Source organism: Osmerus eperlanus, chromosome 12 (genome assembly GCF_963692335.1).
Source record: "Osmerus eperlanus chromosome 12, fOsmEpe2.1, whole genome shotgun sequence".
NCBI classification, from domain to species: Eukaryota; Metazoa; Chordata; class Actinopteri; order Osmeriformes; family Osmeridae; genus Osmerus; species Osmerus eperlanus.
Window position 1 is genome coordinate 2,156,285 of NC_085029.1, and position 21,416 is coordinate 2,177,700.

The following is a 21,416-nucleotide window of genomic DNA, read 5'->3' on the forward strand; positions in this document are numbered from 1 at the left end:
TATGGGCATTCACTTACCAATTATGAGACAAAGGTGGAGAGGCAAATATCAAATCCCCTGAGCGTTACCCATTGGACGGCTGTGTGGCCGTTTAATCATTAAAAGTTTTTTTGTACAATACTATACAAATGATGTATTCACTAACATGCGCCACCTCTGTGTTTCACGCTTGGGGTATCTCAGTCGAGCGCAATCTTTGCTTGGCTAGCAAGTTGGCTTCATTTCAGAAATAAGGGTATTTTCTCCGCCATAGAGAGGCAATATTTTGGCATACAGGCATACAGAGGTTTTCACAACCAGATGTTTTAGTAGCTAAGTAGACTGCATGGTATATTTTCCTTAGCAAAGTCTAATAGTCTTAGCGTGAATATATGGCTTGGTCACCCAAAGTGGGTCCGTCACATGGCTGTGTGCGTGTGTGTGTGTGTGTGTGTGTAGCCTATATACAGTATGTGTGTGAGAGAGGGGGGCAGGAGTTTGTGCGCGTGTGCTGTGCGTATTTTCTGCGCTTTAAACGCCCCTTTGTACGCCCACTGTTCCCAGGCTGGCCAGAGAACGGTTCACCTCACCGGGAAATTGTGACAGAAATGGGAAAGGTGTGGTGGGTTTTTAGGCTATGACACTGACACATCGGGCAGGATGGATGTAACTGGCCGAGAAATCTTGCTTCTTATCTGCGTCAGCTGCCTCTGGCTACCAGTGTTGGCAGAGGTATGTTATCGGAGAACAATTATTTTAATATCTGGCATGTTTTAGAAATGCGTCCCTTGTCAAGGGGCACGCTCTTGTCTGCTGCAGATTGTCAGTTAGTCCAGTTCAAGGGTATAAGGCGGGCTTTAATGGACCACTAAAGCAGCCTTTTCTTAATGCATAACCTTGATGTTCCACCTTCTGATGGGATTACGTTAGAGCGTTAGTGTGGGTGCGCGTGGTCTTGACATGACGCTCTCAAAAACACGTTTTTTTGCTTTAAATTGTTGATGTAAACTCATTGTATAGAATAAGAATAATATTGTAAATCACCATTACTATATTGTTGGTTTTCTTATTTCGCACAATTTCATTTCTCCCATTGTCTAATTGAGCATTAAAACACTCGCGCACATACACACCCAGGCGCATGGTATCCCTTATGGCGGGCTATCATGAGAAGAACCAGTCGTTCGCCCGTTCGCCCCCGGTGGCGCGTGAATGAATGCTATCACGGGCTATTGCCCTTTGTCGCAGCAATTTAACATCAACAACCAGGCACCCTCAAACATATGCTCATGTGGTTTGTGTTTTAATTATTAAACTAATAATCAATTGTCTTGAATATGAGAATGCAGATTGGGTGTGTAGGCTACAAAATTTTGCCCTACATTCCATTAACTTAAAACACAAAAACAGCTAGATACACAGTATGTTAGATGGGTGTTTTCCCATCCGTCTAGTGTTCTTTGGCCAATAGTTATTGTACGATAACCTATGATTGTAAATACAGTACTTTCAATAATTATAATCAAGTTTGGTAATCATGGCAGATTGGAATAATCATGCATTAATTGTCTCAGAAGGCATGTATAGTAGACTGATGCAGCCACTGTTGTGGAGGATACAGTATAAATGGGATCAGGGGAGCCCTGGAGGGAGATAGGTGAGACAGGATAGCACTCAAACACAACACCAGAGAGGTGAGACAGGATAGCATTCATAAACACAACACCAGAGAGGTGAGACAGGATAGCACTCAAACACAACACCAGAGAGGTGAGACAGGATAGCATTCATAAACACAACACCAGAGAGGTGAGACAGGATAGCACTCAAACACAACACCAGAGAGGTGAGACAGGATAGCACTCAAACACAACACCAGAGAGGTGAGACAGGATAGCACTCAAACACAACACCAGAGAGGTGAGACAGGATAGCACTCAAACACAACACCAGAGAGGTGAGACAGGATAGCACTCAAACACAACACCAGAGAGGTGAGACAGGATAGCACTCAAACACAACACCAGAGAGGTGAGACAGGATAGCATTCATAAACACAACACCAGAGAGGTGAGACAGGATAGCACTCAAACACAACACCAGAGAGGTGAGACAGCATAGCATTCATAAACACAACACCAGAGAGGTGAGACAGGATAGCACTCAAACACAACACCAGAGAGGTGAGACAGGATACGAACGACGAAGCATGAGAGGACAGAAGTGAGATGAGAGAACTATAAAAACAGAAATAACCACTCCGAGCGGAGCAGTCAGAAAATGATCACTTCATCAGCGAGCCGAGCAGGGAGCTCAGACAGGGTAGAGCCATGGTCCCAGTGTCAGAGCTGATGCCATGTTGAAATGACTGTGTTTGCGATACTGAACTGGTGAACTCTGAACAGTACACAGATGTGTGTTTTGTGCAGCTTTGTTTGTGTCTGTGTGGTACAGCAATGCTGGACTCAGCTGGCAGAGCGTCACGCTCAATTAGTTCTGTAACCAGTCCATGTGATTGACATGAGTGGAGATATCAGCACTCATGTTAGGTATCAGAGATCGCTGTTCCCAAGGTAATATGATTAGCCTGGGTGAGACATGAGGGAGAGGTGTGTGTAGCACATACACTCACATAGCAAGAGCAAATAAATGACCTGTTTTAGGTTAGGATTAAGAATGTTAAGAATTAAGAATCCTTAAGAATTCATAGGTTAAGAATTCCGGTTTTAGTTATGAACCTCTGTCCTCTCCTGTCCTCTCTTGTCCTCTCCTGTCCTTTCTTGTCCTCTCTTGTCCTCTCCTGTCCTCTCTTGTCCTCTCCTGTCCTCTCTTGTCCTCTCATGTCCTCTCTTCTCTTGTCCTCTCCTGTCCTCTCTGGTCCTCTCCTGTCCTTTCTTGTCCTCTCTTGTCCTCTCCTGTCCTCTCTTGTCCTCTCATGTCCTCTCTTGTCCTCTCCTGTCCTCTCTTGTCCTCTCCTGTCCTTTCTTGTCCTCTCTTGTCCTCTCCTGTCCTCTCTTGTCCTCTCCTGTCCTCTCTTGTCCTCTCATGTCCTCTCTTCTCTTGTCCTCTCCTGTCCTCTCTTGTCCTCTCCTGTCCTTTCTTGTCCTCTCTTGTCCTCTCCTGTCCTCTCTTGTCCTCTCCTGTCCTCTCTTGTCCTCTCATGTCCTCTCTTCTCTTGTCCTCTCCTGTCCTTTCTTGTCCTCTCCTGTCCTCTCTTGTCCTCTCTTGTCCTCTCCTGTCCTCTCTTGTCCTCTCCTGTCCTCTCTTGTCCTCTCCTGTCCTTTCTTGTCCTCTCCTGTCCTCTCTTGTCCTCTCCTGTCCTCTCTTGTCCTCTCATGTCCTCTCTTCTCTTGTCCTCTCCTGTCCTCTCTGGTCCTCTCCTGTCCTTTCTTGTCCTCTCTTGTCCTCTCCTGTCCTCTCTTGTCCTCTCCTGTCCTCTCTTGTCCTCTCCTGTCCTCTCTTGTCCTCTATTGTCCTCTCCTGTCCTCTCTTGTCCTCTCCTGTCCTCTCTTGTCCTCTCCTGTCCTCTCTTGTCCTCTCCTGTCCTCTCTTCTCTTGTCCTCTCCTGTCCTCTCTTGTCCTCTCCTGTCCTCTCTTGTCCTCTCCTGTCCTTTCTTGTCCTCTCTTGTCCTCTCTTGTCCTCTCTTCTCTTGTCCTCTCCTGTCCTTTCTTGTCCTCTCCTGTAGTCTCTTGTCCTCTCCTGTCCTCTCCTTTGTCAGACTGTTCAGTGTGGAGTAACCTGACCTGATTTATGTGACTGAAACTCTGTAATACACAGCGTGCTGTCAGATGCCATCTGAAATAATCTGGTTCCTTGTCTTCAGTGCAATTGTTGACTTCTCAATGTGTGAGTGTCTGTCTGTGTATGCCATTCAGCCTGTATCTGCTATCAATCGATGCCATCTTTTTCCCTATTCAGTTCAATGAAATAGAATTATTCCTTATAGCAAAAGTGATCTGAAGCAGTGTATAGTTGCATGCTGTGTATGTTTGGTGTCACGCCCTTTGTTTGTTTGAGTGTGTATGTGGGTGTATAATTGCGAAACGTGTGTATTTGCCAAAAGTGTGTGTGATTCAGGCCTGGTCTCTGACCTCTCTCCCTATCCTGCAGGTGGTGTCTGATGACAGCTATGTAAACGAGGTGCAGAGCTCAGGTAGGCTGTCGTTATTTCTGGTACAATCTCTTTCCCAAATCAGTAGTCTTTCCATTCTCTCTCAGTATTTATCTTTTCATTTGTTCATACTGTACACCCTCCTCTCTATCCTTGCATCCCTCAATCTTTCCTCACTCAGTCACTCCCTTCCATCCATCTGTCGTCCTTCTCCATTCACACCCTCTACTGCTTCCCTTCTCCTCTCCCCTACAAGCTGTCTTCCTCGTATCCCCCCTCCTCACTGCCTCCCCCTGCTCTCCACCCTGTCCCTGTCTGGTGGGGGTGCTGGTGGGGGTGGGGCGCATCATTCTCTCTGCTGAGAACCAGCCAAGTCATCATCTTTCTTTCTTCCTGTATGGCCAAAAATACCCCTCAATACATACATACATACATACATACATACATACATATATACATACATACATACAGACACACACACATTTCTAGCCTGTCATAGCACATTTGCTGTATAACTTAAAATGTGGATGACAAAGATCAGATATAAAATATTGGTTGGATTTAACATGTAATAAAAGAACGATAACTATGACTATAACGTGTGTGTGCGTGTGTGTTTGTGCTCGTGAATGTATTTAGCTGTAGCTGCCACACACCCCCACCCCCCATGAAGAATGGCTTGTGAACCGCGTCAAATACTCATTGTGGCAGGGAAATGGATTATGGGAGCAGAGAGACTCTGTGTTCCCATGGCGATAGGAAGAGTAGGTTGTTGTGGCAATGAGGGTTGTCTCAGCTATTACATTTTTGTGAGTGAAAATCTAGGCTGGTGTTTGAAGTTAATGATGATACAATGTCTGCTGCTGGGGCTGTCCCTCCTGTCCTTTAAGAGACAGACAGCAAAGGCGACGTCAAAACGTTTGAGAGAACACTCGTGAACACTCGCTTCTTCTGGAATACTGAGATTTTAATGTTGGATGAAAAAAACGAGGAAAAAAAGATTTGTGCTGGAGAACGTTTAAGAAAAGTAATGTTATCATTTGTTTTATTAATTCAGCAGATTTGTCCCAAAAAATATTAAGTATGCAGGGATTTGAACTCTCTTTATCTGCAGTCAATTTCTCTAACCACTTAATTACAGTATATCTGTTATCAGAGACAATTCATTGGTATGTTCATTGGTGATTTAGTTTGTGATTAGACAAACCCTGCTGGTGCTGGATGTGTGTGGCTGAAGTCTGGGTGACCAGTTAAACAATGATTTACTTTAGATTACAATAAATCGTCCACCATTTTATTCAACAAATCAGCTTAAGTTTATTTAACTTTTTCCTGTAAATGTCAAAGTATATGAGCTGCAGTGGACCCTCTGCAGTTTGGTCATAACGCCACAATATGAAACAGACACATCAGTCATCGACCTGATGAATCTTATCGTCCAAACTCTACATCATTACATTGGATTTAATTACATTGTATTCAACTGTATTTCACCACACTGCATTACTTTTTTACACTTCCCTTAAACTGTAAGCTCACATTATAATCAAACTGTATACCGTAAATATATAATATATATGGTTTTATGAACAATTATTTTACATTTAGTCATTTAGCAGACGCTCTTATCCAGAGCGACTTACAGTAAGTACAGGGACATTCTCCCCGAGGCAAGTAGAGTGAAGTGCCTTGCCCAAGGACACAACAGGGAGTCAGGTGGCTGAGCGGTGAGGGAAGCGGGCTAGTAATCTGAAGGTTGCCAGTTCGATTCCCCGGCCGTGCCAAAAAAATGACGTTGTGTCCTTGGGCAAGGCACTTCACCCTACTTGCCTCGGGGAGAATGTCCCTGTACTTACTGTAAGTCGCTCTGGATAAGAGCGTCTGCTAAATGACTAAATGTAAATGTAACGGCATTTGGCACGGCCGGGAATCGAACCAGCGACTTTCTGGTTACTAGCCCGATTCTCTAACCGCTCAGCCACCTGACTCCTTAATCAGAATCATTAAAATATATTTGTTTGTGTTCGACTGGACAGATGACCAAGGGTTCTGTGTTGGGGCCAAACTCATTGTCGCATGGATTCAAGTATGGGTAGAGTGTGTCAGTGAAGGTCATGCCAGAGTAGGAGTAGATGAGCCATCTGTTTTTCACATCATAGAAGGACACCTGACCTGCCTCATAATGCACTAACACCCCCACCTTCTCCACCTTCTGTCTCGGGTGTATGTGTTCTGGATGGGGGTTCAACACTACAAACTTGTTCACCTGAAAGGTTAGAGCCCAGACTCCGTCCTCAGGTCTACCGGCTGAGGGTTTCTTTCTAGTGATGGAACGACTGGCCACCCCTAGTGACCATTCAAGCTTGTCAGTAACCTTCACCTCAAAGTAGAACTTCCCTTTGTGGAAGCCTTTGTGCCCCAGGACAGCCAACAAGCTTTGAAACCGCTTTGGGTTGTCAGGAATAAAATTCCACAAGCCTTCATACTTCACCTGTTTCCTGTCCCTGGACAGGGAGAGTATAGGATGTGCTGTATCAATGTCCAGAGTCACATCCACGGCATGCTGCTGCAATGCCTTCAAGTCAGGCATCCCTTCCTTTGTCTTGGTGAGTTCCTCAAGCTCAGAAAAGGCTCTCCTAGCAGCCTCCTCCAGTTGAGCAACAGAGCTCCTTTGAGCTCTCCCGAATTTCCCCAAACCCAGGTGGATGCTGACATCTGACCAGTCCTTGCTGAGTGGGGGGGGGCAGAGGGGTGGAGAGCTCTGGAGGAGGTGGAGGTTGGTGTGTGAGAGCTGCTCCAGTTCATTGGCTCGTCTTTGCAGCTCAGAGATCTCCTCCTGCAGCTCTTCAATAAACCCTTCAGCCTGTTCCTTCGTTGCTTTCTGCTTTATCTCAATCATCTCAGTGAGTGCAGCCCGGCAACCTTCAAGGGAACTCATCAGATCCATCAGGACCCTGTTGCAGTCCGCCATCTCTCTCTCTGTGTTTCTCTGACTGAGCTCTGCTGAATGTTTGATCTCTTGGACCTTGTGGAGTCTTTCCTGGATCATCTTCCTCAGCTCAGCATTCCTTTCTCCACACTCTTTCTCCAGCGGCACCACGTGGTGATTCTTGTGGTCTGTCGCGATGCAAGTCTGACACACCCAGATCTGATCATTCTTACAGAACAGCTCCAGGAGCTTGTTGTGCAGGCCACATGCCCTGTCCTCCAGGCTCTCCACGGGATCCAGCAGCTTGTGTCTCCTCAGGGCCGGGGCCATCTGGTGAGGCTCCAGGTGGGTCTCACAGTAGGAGGTCAGACATTCCAGGCAGGACTTGACAGCCTTGAGCTTCCTCCCAGTGCAGACATCACAGACCACCTCTCCTGGTTTGGCAGTGGATGCGTCTCTGTCTCTTACCGTCATGGCTCGAAAATGATCTGCAATCTCCTTGAGTGTTGTGTTGGTTTTGAGCTCAGGCTTTGCATCAAATTTCTCTGTACACAGTGGACACTTATAGTGACAAGAGTTGTTCCAGTATCTACCGATACACGCCTTGCAGAAGTTGTGTCCACACGGAGTAGAGACTGGCTCAGTAAACACCTCCAGACAGATAGAGCACTGGAACTGCTCCTCAGACAGGAAACTGCTGGATGATGCCATTTGTGGATGATTTCAGAAAATAGAGTATAAAAGCAACTTGTGTAATCTGAAAACAGAATGTAGAAGTGATGGTGAGTTTCCCCGACAAAATGAAATAACAGTACCATACATTGTCTCCTGTTTATGCCCGGCATGTTTTCCTTTGCCAACATGTGTTTGCTGATTTTGCAGTGTAAAATGGATGTATCACAGAGGTCATGGCCCTGAGAGCTAAATCCTACATAAATCCTGCTTTACTGTCATGATTCCTCAGACAGAAACAGACAGATTAGGAAAGAGAGGGAAAGATCTTCGGGAGAAATGGAAAGACAATATAACAAGGCACATTTACCTTTGTTTTGTGTCCCGATCATGGGCTCTGCGTCCTCCCACAACACAAGGCACAGTTGAGAAGGAACAAGGTCCCTCTCCACTAGCGGTGTGACATCAGCTCTGGTTTATGCTTGATATACTGGAAACAATCATCTGAGGGAAAAGAGAATTCAGTTTAATAAATGACTAAGTCAGACAATTCCTATAGAGAGAAGATACATAGTCCAACACAGATACTGTGCAGAGGAAAACATTCTGATTCATGTGGTTCCCATGTTCAGATCCCTTTTTGGGGCCCATGGAAAACAGGCAGTAAATACACAGTTGACGCATTTGCCCTCTCCACTAGGAATGGAGCAATGTTTTAGAGGAATATTCTGCTAGTAGCAAAAAGGGTTACATAAAGGAAATACTGTGTTAAGAAAACATGGGTTATGACACGATACTGACGACTTTCATCAAGTCTCATTAACCCTTGTGTTATCTTCGGGTCGTTCTGACCCATCAGTCATTGTGACCCACCGTCGTATTGCGACAACTTTACCGCATACAAAAACAAAGTGAAGCATTTTATTTTAACCGTTGGGCTGTCTCAGACCCCCCACATTGCCAAGGTTAAAAGAAAATTATTTTTATTTGTTTTTGTATTGGGTAAAATTGGGTAAACACAACGATGGTTCGTTATGAACCTTTGGGTCATGTGACCCGAAGGCAGCACGAGGGTTAAAAACCAGCAAACATTTTAGGTCCTAGATCTGGTTCTCTGATTACGCTGGCCAAGTAGGTCATCACACCTAGCCAGCAGAGGGCCACATTTGGGCAGCCAGTGAGCTCCTATCTTCAGAGGAAGTGGGAACAGTGAGCTCCTATCTCCAGAGGAAGTGGGAACAGCAGCAGGCAGCCAGTGAGCTCCTATCTCCAGAGGAAGTGGGAACAGCAGCAGGCAGCCAGTGAGCTCCTATCTCCAGAGGAAGTGGGAACAGCAGCAGGCAGCCAGTGAGCTCCTATCTCAAGAGGAAGTGGGAACAGCAGCAGGCAGCCAGTGAGCTCCTATCTCAAGAGGAAGTGGGAACAGCAGCAGGCAGCCAGTGAGCTCCTATCTCCAGAGGAAGTGGGAACAGCCGCAGATAGGGGAGCCAAACTTAGAGCAGGGGACACAGTAGGGGGAAACACAAATCTAAAAGTTGGGATGTGGATACATATTAATTAATCATTCACTTTATCAAACGTGTCTCACTGGCAGGGTATGTTAGAGTTGTTGATTTGGACCTCCACTGATATTGGTTTGAAAGATACTGTGACAGACCACTCATCCACACATCAATACATGTTCCTTTACTCATGTTTCATTGATACAGTTTCACCCGTTTAGCATGTGAACCTGTTAGGTAACTTGTAATTAGACTCAAATGCCCACTCAAACCACACCTTTGCCGGCAATAGTACATTGAAAGCTGTTCTTGAATAATTTGGAGTATATGCATGGTTTTGGTCTCTTTTGAAAGGTGACATTTAAGTGTCAGAATCCCTGTAAGTGCTAGTGGTTTTGAGTAAAAGAAGTTTGAACACAGTGAAATTGGTTTTCCGCCTGAATTTTGTTTTGCATACAGATGCCTGAGGATGACTATAAATCGGAGCCATTACCTTGAAATACAGCTTTGAGCTATCATATCCCATATTCAGCTCCACCATGAGTATTGAAACAGAGTAAACTGAATCATAAACACAGAGTGCTTTTTCCCTTCTTGAAACTTTGTGCATATAAGACTCAAAACAAGTGCTATGGTGGAAAAGCCGTTTTAAATACACACTGTGAGGCTGGAGACACTTGGCTGGTCCCTGAATGGAGGCCTGTTTGATTTGATGGCAGGGAAGTACACGTTAACGTCTGACTACAGCTCTAAAAAGGTCCCATTACCTGTAACATTGAAGACTAAACGGTCAATAACATATGTCTCTAATGACGGAGAGAATCGTTTCTGTGCTTTATCAGGGCACCGATCTCAATGTAGCATATTCACTCATCAACTGTTCGTCTCTACTATGGATATGGAGTTGATCCACCGTCCCAGTATGCAAACTGACCCCCAGAGGCTACAGTAAAGCTTCAGAGCATGGCCAGCCCTACTGTAAGTGACTCAGAGGCCTTCAGTTGGACCTGCTTCAAAAGCGTGCATGACATGAACAATTAATAGCCCTGTCAATCCAACTACCTCAAAGTATTCACCACCTAAAGGCCAATTTATACTACTCCGTTTTCACGGACACAGGGAACGCCCACTCCGACGTGGAACGTCCTGCCCTCTCCGAGCCCCTCGGAGAGCTCTACGTGCACCTCCTGATTTTCCTGACTATCCGTCTGTCATTTTACGGATACCCCTTGGCTGTGATTGGTCCGTATTAAGAACCGCTTGCTTCAGGGGCGGGGTTGCCGTGACCAACAAGACGAACAGAATCCTTTGACCGCCATTGCTATAAGTTTTTACAATTCATATTTCAGCTAAACAGTACATGTAAATCAGCATCTGAATTAAAATGTGACGAGAAATGGGCAGTGTAGTTGCTGAAAATGTGCTTATTTTATTGATGAAACGGCTAATTTGTAAATTTGCTCATACTTTTTCCATAACCTAGCTAGCATCGCAGTGCAGCGCCACCTACTCTTCTGGCGGTGAATCGTTTTCAGCACCCACAGCCTTCGGAGTACTATAAATTCAACGAATCCGTCCGACTCCGTCCGTCTGTCCGTAACGGAGTCGGAGTAGTATAATTCGGCCTTTAGTGTGAGAGATACATACAAGGAGAACCAGAAGCTTTGTATGCAAAATTAGAGTTTATTATCTAAATAGTAAGATAATCACTAAACACTAATCATGAAACATACCAGAAACATACCTTCAGAGTATTCATTAGCAAAGGCAGCTACAGTAAATAAAACTGGGAGCCTAACTGACCGGAGCTAGTATCGTAAACAAAATCTACATTCCTAGTGCACGGGAGAAAAGCCTCAAATAAGTTAAAGATGATTGTCTAAAATACAGAACCCACAGAACCCACAGGTCTAACCAGATTGGCTTCAACAGAGGGGAAGCCTGAAAGCATCAATTCTAATTGGACCATCACCGGCTTACTCGGTGGCCATAGCAGACCAAATGTGATGCCTTTGGAAGACACGGAAATATGCACACACATTTGGGACTTCTGCATGCACAAACTCTGTAAAACAATTAAATACGCTTTGTACATACAAAAAATTTGATGCATAAAAAGAAAAAAACATATCAAACATGACCTTAATAGCTGTTCAAAACACTATTTACAGAAAACAGCTTTTAATGATCATTTCAGAGTCTTCATCAATTCCTTTTCCTCTCCAACTGATGTAATCCCCTCTAATGAGATGTACTCCAATGTGATAGTCTGTTAGCATGTGGATGAAAATGCAAAGTCTGGATATCCACTATGGGCCATTAATTAGGTACATCCCAAATTCAGCCAAACACCATTATACTCACCTACTATTTACATAATTTTTTCACAAAATATTTGCAAACTATTTGATGTTCCTGGCAGCATGCCAGTCATTGTAACAGTCACGTTTGGGGACAAAGCACAAGGCCATATCACAGGTGGAGCACTTCACTGGTGTCTTTGCACCACAGTTCCTGCACTTCAGCCGACCAGCGGTGCTGTCTCCACTGATATGCACTAGCCTGTGATGTGCTGTTGGTGGAGCAGAAGGCACCTTTGCACGCCCTGTGTGACACCCCACCTCCGCCAGCTCCTCAGCAAGAGTCTCTCTGAAGGCCTTCTGGGTCAGAGGTACCTGTCCTTCACCTGTTGCAATGTCTGTGTGGAGGAGGAAGGCGTTCACCATCGCGATGTCCAGGAAATAATGGAAGAAGGCCTTGTACCAGCTCTGGGTCTTGCGATTTAGATTATAGTTCCCCATCAGGGTGTCAGAAAGGGCTACTCCACCCATGCACTGGTTGTAGTTCTTTACCGCTGGAGGAACTGGGATGTCTTTCAGTACCCAGCGCTGATCTGCTCCTTTGACCCTCCTCTGCACCGTGTCCTGTGCATGTGCCGTGTGGAACGTTGAACACAGGTAGACGTCCCTTGCGTCTCGCCACAGGACAAAGAGGAGGGAGTCGTTCCGGATCCAGCGTATGCTGCCGCTAGCACATTCAGAGTCCAGACTGTTTACTTTCTTTTTCGGGCATCCACTTCTCTTGGTAAGGATGGGTCCGCATGCCCAGATCTTCTTATGAAGGAGGACGAGGAAAAGGGCGGGACTCGAGTAAAGATGGTCAACAAAGAGCTTGTATCCGGTGCCCAGCAACGGTGTGTCAACTAGCTTCATGACTGACTCATAACCGAGCCCCAAGCCACTGCTTCCCTGGAGCTTTCCCTCATACACAAAAAAGTCCCACATGTAACCGCTCTTGGAGTCCACCAGGACGAAGACTTTATATCCCCCGCGAACAGGCTCATTTTTCAGATATTGTTTGCCCCCAATGTGGACCGTTCGAGCATCGATGGCAATCTCCTGGTCAGGGTGGTAGTTCCTCTTGCAGGCCTCTCTAATCTCGTGGTAAAGTGGCTTGATTTTGCTAAGACAATCGAAGGCTTCTGTGCCAATCCTTTGCTTGTTAGCCTCATCGTCCGCCATGCTACTGAGGCGAAGGGCACGGGAGATTGAAAAGAACTTCTTACCGGTCATAAACCGTTTTGTGAACGGGAAGCTGTACAGTTTGCCCCCTCGCCAATAATCAGTCAATGCAGAGCATTTTACTAGTCCCATGTAGATAATCACGGACAGGTATGAAAACATGTCCTGCAATGTCAGATCAATCCATGGTTTACTTGGTGTCGAGTGGTGAGTCGAGCCAAAGTCATTGGTGTTTTGAATGATTGTTTGTAAAACAGAGTTCGTAAAAAAAAGTTGGAAAAGCTCCAGGACTGTGTAGGTAGCCGTTTGGTCGAGCTGGGGTCCAGGTGGGTTGGTAGGTGCGAAGGTAGGCTGTGGTGGTGTTATGTCTGGAACGTCAACATCATTCCATCTCTCGTCAGGTGTGCTTGTAAACACTCCAGGTTTACTGCTGCCCCTCCCCCGTCCTCTTGAGGAGGTGCTGCCTTGCTCCTGCTGCTCCTCTTCATCTGAATTCTTGCAGAGTGGTGCACAACAATCCTGCTCCCAATCGATTTCCGATTCCTCAACAAGCCTATAAAAAATGAACAAAATAAAGACATTTGTCATTTATAAAGCTAGACAAAACGTTTCCATATTTTCTGTATTCTATATATATACCTTTTTACAACTCGCTGCCTCACAACTCAGCAGTTCACACAATGAAACAAACACACACTTCCCCCAAAGGTCAGCAGGAACACCAAAACACACACACAAACGTACGTATATAGTTTAAGTTGAATTTGCTTTCATGTGTTAAAATGTGTATGCATGTATTTTTACTGTAAATACCGTACCCTTTGGCAATTTAAATTAACCCAAAAACATTGAAACTGAAGGGCTTCACACACGATCAAATACAAGCACCGCCCGTTTAAAATACAAACACCAACAGTTCAACAGACTCACTGGGGAAACACACGACTAAGGGTAATCTACAAAATACGTAGGCCTATTCATAATTCCAAAGCGTATTTATGCGGGACATACAGTAATGTATGTTAGATAATTATGGGAAAATAGGCTACTTACTTGTCGAGAGCAATGTTTCTGGACATTTCCTCTGCCTCGTAGTCTGGATCTGATCCATCAGTATTTATTTCGGATACATCATCCTCAGACTGGTCGCTTTCCACTTTGCTAGTCCACTTTGCCATAATTCGAGTTCCAAAAGTCTCAACAGCGACCAAAACGACACTTATTTACCTTACACGCACCGACGCACAAATCATGGGGTAAATACGAATGGTCTTCTTTATATGCAGCTTTGAAACTTCCGTCTAAAGCGGTTTTCAGAATTTCATTGGCTATACGACGTACAAGTTATCCAAATAATCGGTTGTAATTGGCTCGATCTTTCCATGATGGAAAGAGTGGGGTGAGGGGGGATTCCTTTCAAAGCGGTCTCTCGTTGGCTATTGAAGGCTATGGATACGCCCTAGAAGCTCCTATTGAGTGAAAGGAGGTGTCAATCAAAAGGTCAGCGTGCAGTGGCCATTTAGACGTCAAGATATCAGAACTGAAGTAATCTCTCAGCTGTGATATTTCTTTGAAGTTTTCTCCGTCATTAGGTGCGTTCGACTTCATGGACTTCATGCAGGCGGCTGACTTGAAACACTGAAATAATGAAAAGCGTACAGGTCCTCAAAGTTTTCACTGCTTTTTGCTTTATTGAGAATCTTATTGAAACAAAAATAATGCTCAATTTCTTTCTTAAACGAAATTTTTACATGAAAACTTACATTTGTAAATATAGAACTTTGCCAGTAATATAATAAAATGTATAAAATAAACCTGATCATGATTGTCTCTACAGTCCTCTAAAAGACCTAATACTAAGTGTTTTAAAGAATATATTGTGCTTATTAAAGTTATGCATTGTGCTTATTAAAGTTATGAACTTAGAAGTGTGCTCAGGCTTAAACATTGGGTCTCACACTGGGTGTGGGAAGCAGGCTGTTCTTTGTGTCTCTATCTCTTCATTTTCAGAAACAACCTTGAAACCGGGTGGAGACAGACCACTCTTTCTAGAACACAGATTTGTGTCATTGAATACCATCATTACATATTGGAATAGACACAAAGAATTTCAGTCCTTCAGTTTCCACATCAAAATTAATTGGTCATCAATAGCGCAGACTCAGTTTACTCAGCTCAATGCAGCGGTATGACAACACTGGCATTAGTGATGGGCATTCCGGATCTTTTTCGTGAGCCCGCTCGTTTGGCTCAGCTCACTGAAAAGAGCCGGCTCTTTTGGCTCCCTAACGGCTCTTTAAAAAATAAATGTTTTAACTATGATAGGTGTGAAAACAATTTGAATTAAATTATTACATGAAATCCTACTCTAACTTAACCACAATGTCTTTAAAAATGCATTGATTTGTTACGGCGCTCCTCCGAGTTTCGACTACTCGTCTGAGTGTGTATGAGTTGGCTCGGCCCTCTCTCATGCAGTATAATTGGTTGACACCGCGTGTATGATTGACAGGAACAGAATGTGAGGATGATCGTGTGCGCCTTTAGGCCTACAAGTAAGCTATTTGTTTGTTGTTCTTTGAATTAGTCAATTATTTCAAATAGCCTACAATTAAAATTCATTATTTCAAAATCATTTAATTTGTATAGGCTATTAATCTATTGAAAGTCGACTCTTCAGATATGCGAGCCAGCTCCCGACGTTCACCTATTCGCGAACGACCCATCACTAACTGGCATTAGACGCACAACATTTAGGGCACCAAATGTGCTAGGACCCGCACTGGCTAGAGCTAGCTAGATGTTTACACCCCTTAATGAAGACGTTCTGCATAGCCATATTCATATAATCGGTATGACATTTGAAAAGTGAAAATCAACTACAAAGCTAATATACTGTCACTCTAACGGCAATTACGTTTTGTGTAGCTCATGCTACCCTTTAACTTAACTGGCTAACATTAACTATTTCTTCTCCACTGCATTGAACTGAATAACGTTATTTCTATAATCGAAAGCACATTAACAAATGAGCAGTTTCTTGAATAAAATAAGCAAATATGCTATTCTGCAACTGTACATTTCTCGTATTTTTTTTTTTTTTTTTTTACTCGGATGCGTTCTTGTTGCTGACCAAGTCACCAACCATGCATCCTCGATAACAGGGGCGGATCAAGAACTCATTCGTGTATTTTTGGCGTTCTTAGTGACTTGTGTTCAGATGGCTGAGCGGTTAGGGAGTCGGGCTATTAATCAGAAGGTTGTTGGTTCGATTCCCGGCCATGCTAAATGCCGTTGTGTCCTTGGGCAAGGCACTTCACCCTACTTGCCTCTGGGAGAATGTCCCTGTACTTACTGTAAGTCGCTCTGGATAAGAGCGTCTGCTAAATGACTAAATGTGTTCTTTGGATTGGAACTGTTCTTGTGCAATGAAAGATGACATCAAACGAGTGCGCAAGGACACAAGAAGGTGGATTGATTAACAGCCACTGTGTCTGTGTGTGGTTTGATAGTGATAACATTAAGGTCTGACCGGCTTTGATGATTGGACAGCATTCGGACCGAATGCAATGATTGGACAGGCTACTTGTCTGTCTACCTCCCGGCTGTAGTGAGGCATGTTCATGTGTTTTGGAGGAGTGGCTTTCAAGAGAGGGAGTGGGATATTTTGCTTTCAGTCCTTTCGAAATCAGGCCTAAATAGCTAAGTTTGCTAAGCTGACCCTGCCTTAAAGCTTTGTGTGCAAATATGCTAACGTACTAGGCCTGGCTACTGAGGGTCAAAGGTTGTTAGGTAAGGAATGGCCTGATGGTGTGCAAATGTATGATTACGGCCAGTAAATGTTGTAGGGCTGTATTGACAAAGCCCCTTGGTCACTCAGACACTCGTCTGGGACAGTCGTTGATTTGCACAAAAGGGACTGTAATGTTAAAATGACAATCACACTTTCTAGCACACACCTCTGGAGGAAGACTCTGAAATTATCATTAGAAGTTGTGTTCATGTAAATATAGTTCTAAACAGCTTTTAATATCATGTTTGATATGATTTTGTTTCTTATTTTATGTATTACATTCTAGTAATTATTTTAATGTTGTAACATGTATATTTACAGGCTTTACAGAGTTTGTGCATGCAGTAGTCCAACACGTGTTTACATATTCCCTGGTCTTTCAAAGGCATCACACTTGGTCTACTGCAGCCATTGAGTAAACCGGTGATGGTCCAATTTGAATTTGTATGGGTTAAGCAACCTTTCTTTCATATAGCCGGTGTCCCTATTTTCATATGCAGGTTTGGGTGTATATATGGCGAAGCTATAGCCCTCTGCAAAAATGGCTTCAGTTAGCAAGAATGTTTCAGTAGGGTGCTTGCTCTACTGATGTTACACTTGGTTTAAGACCAGGAATGTTACAGGCCTTATGTAGACATTTTAAAACAAAATAGTCAATTTACGATGTATTTTTCTCTCACCTTTGGTATGACTTCTTTCTCTACTGTCGGTGAAAGGGAGACGCTGTTAGGAGCAGGAAAAGAGTTATTAACTTTCACAAAGAAACAGACAAAGCTTTCTATGTTCAGGTTTCTACTTTCACTTCTGGAAAGGGACATCTCCCAGCTGCTCTCAGACCTCTCTGGCTTAAAGGGCCAGCTGCAGCAGGATGCTCTCAGACCTCTCTGGCTTAAAGGGCCAGCTGCAGCAGGATGCTCTCAGACCTCTCTGGCTTAAAGGGCCAGCTGCAGCAGGATGCTCTCTCTTGGAGAGCCAATCAGTCTGTTTTGTTTGCAGTTGTTTGATTTGGTGTGAGATTCATATTACACAATCGTATAATATGCCCCACTCTCTCTCTCTCTCTCTCTCTCTCTCTCTCTCTCTCTCTCTCTCTCTCTCTCTCTCTCTCTCTCTCTCTCTCTCTCTCTCTCTCTCTCTCTCTCTCTCTCTCTCTCTCTCTCTCTCTCTCTCTCTCTCTCTCTCTCTCTCTCTCTCTCTCTCTTTATGTTCCCTTTTCTTCCTTACCCACTCTCCGTCTCTCTGTTTTTCTTTCTCTCTCTTTGTCTCTGTCTGTCTGCTCTCTCTCTCTGTCTCTCCTTCTCTCTTTATTTTTCTCTCCTCTCTCTTTTGCTCTCTCTCTTCTCTCTCCTTCGCTCTCTCTCTGTCTCTTTGTAATTCTCTCTTTTCTTCTTCCAAATTGGAACCATTTGTGAGGAGTGGGAGTAGAGTATGTGGTAGTGGGAGGTTGTGTGTATGTCTGTGTATGTCTGTGTATGTCTTGATGAAGAAAATCAAAGTACTAAGTCCTTGGCTTAATTTCTCTAAGTTTGAGACAGCACAGAAATTTCCAGAGTTTGATGCAAAGTGTTTAATCAGAATCCAATACAAACAGGGTGAATTCCTTTCAAATGTGAGCCAGATTCCGCAGAATCAGACTGAGAAATCGTCTTCGGACATACTCTTTTTTATCAAAACCTTATCAGTTCTGTAAATTTGCTATTGGTACAATATTGTTTATCACAAATGCATAATTCATTTTACACTCTATTGGTCTCTCTTGGTGCATAGAGAAATCATCTATTTTTTGTAGACCCGCTCTGACCTTGACGGCCAGTCACACTGGGCTCCGGGCCGTGGGTTGTAAAATCACCTCATTACTGCTGGGTTTTGTAGTTTTTTTATGGTAGAAACCTGATCACATAGCCTTCTCTCACACCCAGCCCCAATCATCCAGATTAACATTTTTGGGCTTAATTTTCCTTCTATACCTTAGGGGAAATACTAAACAGTCAATGGTTTTGCATCAGGCTTTTTCAGTAGTGTAACATATAAAGATATAAAAGTATAAAAGTGATTAAAAGGCATATTTCAATCATATAATCCATACTCATTCTTCATCTTTCATAATTACAACAATGTGATATTATTCCACTTGTCTGTGTATGGCTGTGTATGTCTGTGTATGGCTGTGTATGTCTGTGTATGGCTGTGTATGTCTGTGTATGTCTGTGTATGGCTGTGTATGTCTGTGTATGGCTGTGTATGTCTGTGTATGGCTGTGTATGTCTGTGTATGGCTGTGTATGTCTGTGTATGGCTGCGGATGGTTATTGTTGATAAAGCTCCAGGACAGATAAGCTGTGTGTGTCGTTGAGATAGCGCTGCTCTTAATTAGCCAATCCTGTCTGCCATAAATCACACTACAAAATGGCCACTCAACTGTGTCTTCTGCCTGCCTGCCTGCCTGTCTGCTTGAGGGCTTGATGAGTGTTCAAGGATTAGCCTTCACAGTGTATAAGACAGAGGGACAGGGGAAGACAGAGGAACATCACAGTTGAACGTAGATCAGCCTTAGAGATCCTCCTCAGGGCCAGTCCATACAAAGAGTCACACAAACCAATCCTGGACAGCAAATTTCAGTCCTTTATTATCAGATGCACAGAACAACACAATGTCAGACTGGGCACTGAAATTCTTGGGACAAGACAATGCAAAGCAACCTGGCATAACATAACATATAAGTACACAGAACATAGATTACATCTATGATGAGCTAAAATATAATAACCTCCTAAATATACAAAATAATATACAATACAGTAAACTAAACCTCTGTAATACATATAATAACCTATACTAACCTTATAAACCTATCTAACCTAAAGACAAGTGGGGTACAACTAGTGCAATAGTGCAATATTGCTGATAGTGCAGCCAGTATCTGAAAGTGACAGTGTGTAAAGTGTGCAGGCACAGTACAGGAATACATAGCATTTACCTTCAATCCCCTCTTCTCCCAAACCCTCTCTTTCTCCCCCCCTGGTCCCCTCTCCTCTCCAGCCCCTCTCTCCTGTTCAGAGGGCTTCACAGAGCTGGGCTACTACAACGGCACTGTGTCCCAGACAGACTCTGGCGCCCCCTGTCTGCGGTGGACTGAGTTCCCAGACTACGTCCTCCAGTACCCGGGCCGCGGCCTGGGGGAGCACAGCTACTGCAGGAACCCAGACAGAGAATCCAACCCGTGGTGCTTCTTCAGACAGAGCTCTGGAGCCATCGGCTGGGCCTACTGTGACTGTCACCAAGGTACACATATGGTTTTCAAAGCAATCTTGCCTGCTACGCATTGAGCTATAACACAGCTGCACTCAAACACACATCCCCCAGTCCTGCTCCATTCTAGATTGTTCCTGTCCAGGTGTGACTTGTGTTCGATGCTAACGGACCCGTCTTCTTCCCTGTCAGGCGCGGCCCGGCTGGTGGGGGGGGCCTCTGGAAGTGGCCGTGTGGAGGTGTATCTGAACGGCCAGTGGGGATCTGTGTGTGGCTCTCACTGGACGGAGCGGGATGCCAGCGTGGTCTGTAGACAGCTGGGCCTGGGGTGAGAGTGCTGGTACAGGACCAGTCGGCAGACTGGCTGTGTGGTTGGGAGAGATGGATCGATGGTGTCAGTCATGGTGTCATTCGCTTTGTTCTGACACCAGATTGTGTGTGTTTGTGTGTGACCCGTTCCTCTCCTCAGTGAGATCGGCACATCGGTGCAGCCGTCCACGTTCGGCTCGGGTTCGGGCCTCTTTCACTACGAGCGCTTAGGTTGCCGTGGTGACGAGACCTCCCTGAGTCAGTGCCGAGGCAGGACGTTCGTCACCGGCGACTGCAGCCATGGAAACGAGGCTGGACTGGTGTGCGCGCCTCCGGAAGGTCAGTGTGACCTCGTGACCTCCTGCTGTCATGGAAACCAGATCAGGGACCAAAACATCTGGTCACTGAGAGAGAGGAAGAGAGTGAGCGAGAGAGAGAGAGAGAGAGAGAACTAAAGGAGAGAAAGAGTGAAGGGGAGAGAGATGGGGGAGAGATAGGGGGAGAGAGACAGATAGAGAAGGAGAGGGAGAGAAAGAAAGAGGGAGAGAGAGAGGACATTGAGAGACAGCCAAAACAGTAGAAACTCAAATCAAGGGTGTAGACGAATGTCCATATGAAAAGCCATCGTTCAGATTCATCTCAGCCTTTCCTCTAGATCGTCCCCCTCTCCCCTCATCACGCCAGGTGTGCTGTTTCCCCCCCAGGCAGCGGGCCTCCCCTGAGGCTGGTGGGAGGGGACGAGGACTTTGAGGGCCGCGTGGAGGTGTTCCATGGAGGCCGCTGGGGCTCTGTCTGTGATGACCAGTGGGATGACAGAGATGCAGAGGTGGTGTGCAGACAGCTGGGCTTCAGGTTCGTCTCGCCCTCAGGGGCTGGTGGTGCTTCACAGTGTTCGGATGGTGTCTGATCTCATCTCATTCTGGTCATATTGTCCACTGTTGATGTGATGGTCCTGATAGGTGACCATGCTTAAAATAGCTCAGTCCTATTAAAAACAACACCTGGCACCAATACCTCTGATGTTTCACAATAAAACAATTCAAACGGTATATAAAAACAGAAGAGGAATAGTGTTAAAGAACAATTTGGGAGTGTTTGTGTTTCCCAGCAGGTGTCTAAAGAGCTGTGTGACTCAGTGAGGGGGGGTTGCCATCACACACACAGGGACCCACAGTTATGCCCTCAGAGTTAGTTTGAATTCATATCCCAGTGGATGGAGAAAGAAAGCCTTTTCCTTCATTGTGTGTGTGTGTGTGTAGAGATGGTTTCTTATAAATAATAGACATCCTGTGGTGTGTACTGGGAGATCGTCACATACTGTGAGCTGTGGGTTTTTCTCATGGTGTGTGTG

General features: G+C 44.8%; 3 protein-coding genes across 4 annotated transcripts in view; 1 reads left to right on the top strand and 2 right to left on the bottom strand.

Moving 5' to 3' along the window:
• Positions 1 to 477: 477 nt before the first annotated feature.
• The window catches only part of si:ch73-127m5.1 (neurotrypsin), a 26,724-nt gene continuing 5,785 nt past the window's right edge, over positions 478 to 21,416 (top strand). Inside the window, 6 exon segments of the mRNA XM_062475254.1 lie at positions 478 to 711; positions 4,091 to 4,133; positions 19,547 to 19,789; positions 19,949 to 20,084; positions 20,226 to 20,404; positions 20,770 to 20,917. Of these exon segments, the coding sequence (XP_062331238.1) occupies positions 640 to 711; positions 4,091 to 4,133; positions 19,547 to 19,789; positions 19,949 to 20,084; positions 20,226 to 20,404; positions 20,770 to 20,917 (821 nt within the window). The 5' untranslated portion in view covers positions 478 to 639.
• On the bottom strand, positions 5,984 to 17,319 carry LOC134031822 (E3 ubiquitin-protein ligase TRIM39-like). Of its 2 annotated transcripts, none has more exons than XM_062475547.1 (3): positions 17,189 to 17,319; positions 8,063 to 8,196; positions 5,984 to 7,777 (listed from the first exon to the last, which is right to left on the bottom strand). In XM_062475547.1, the coding sequence occupies exon 3, from the start codon at positions 7,729 to 7,731 to the stop codon at positions 6,082 to 6,084; it is 1,650 nt and encodes a 549-aa protein (XP_062331531.1). In that variant the 5' UTR covers positions 7,732 to 7,777; positions 8,063 to 8,196; positions 17,189 to 17,319; the 3' UTR covers positions 5,984 to 6,081. The 2 variants fall into 2 exon arrangements, with proteins under 2 accessions (XP_062331531.1, XP_062331532.1); XM_062475548.1 differs by lacking the exon at positions 17,189 to 17,319 and adding an exon at positions 8,838 to 8,902.
• LOC134031859 (piggyBac transposable element-derived protein 4-like) lies at positions 10,822 to 14,143 on the bottom strand. The gene is made up of 2 exons (XM_062475598.1): positions 13,769 to 14,143; positions 10,822 to 13,268 (listed from the first exon to the last, which is right to left on the bottom strand). The coding sequence occupies exons 1-2, from the start codon at positions 13,891 to 13,893 to the stop codon at positions 11,597 to 11,599; spliced, it is 1,797 nt and encodes a 598-aa protein (XP_062331582.1). The 5' UTR covers positions 13,894 to 14,143; the 3' UTR covers positions 10,822 to 11,596.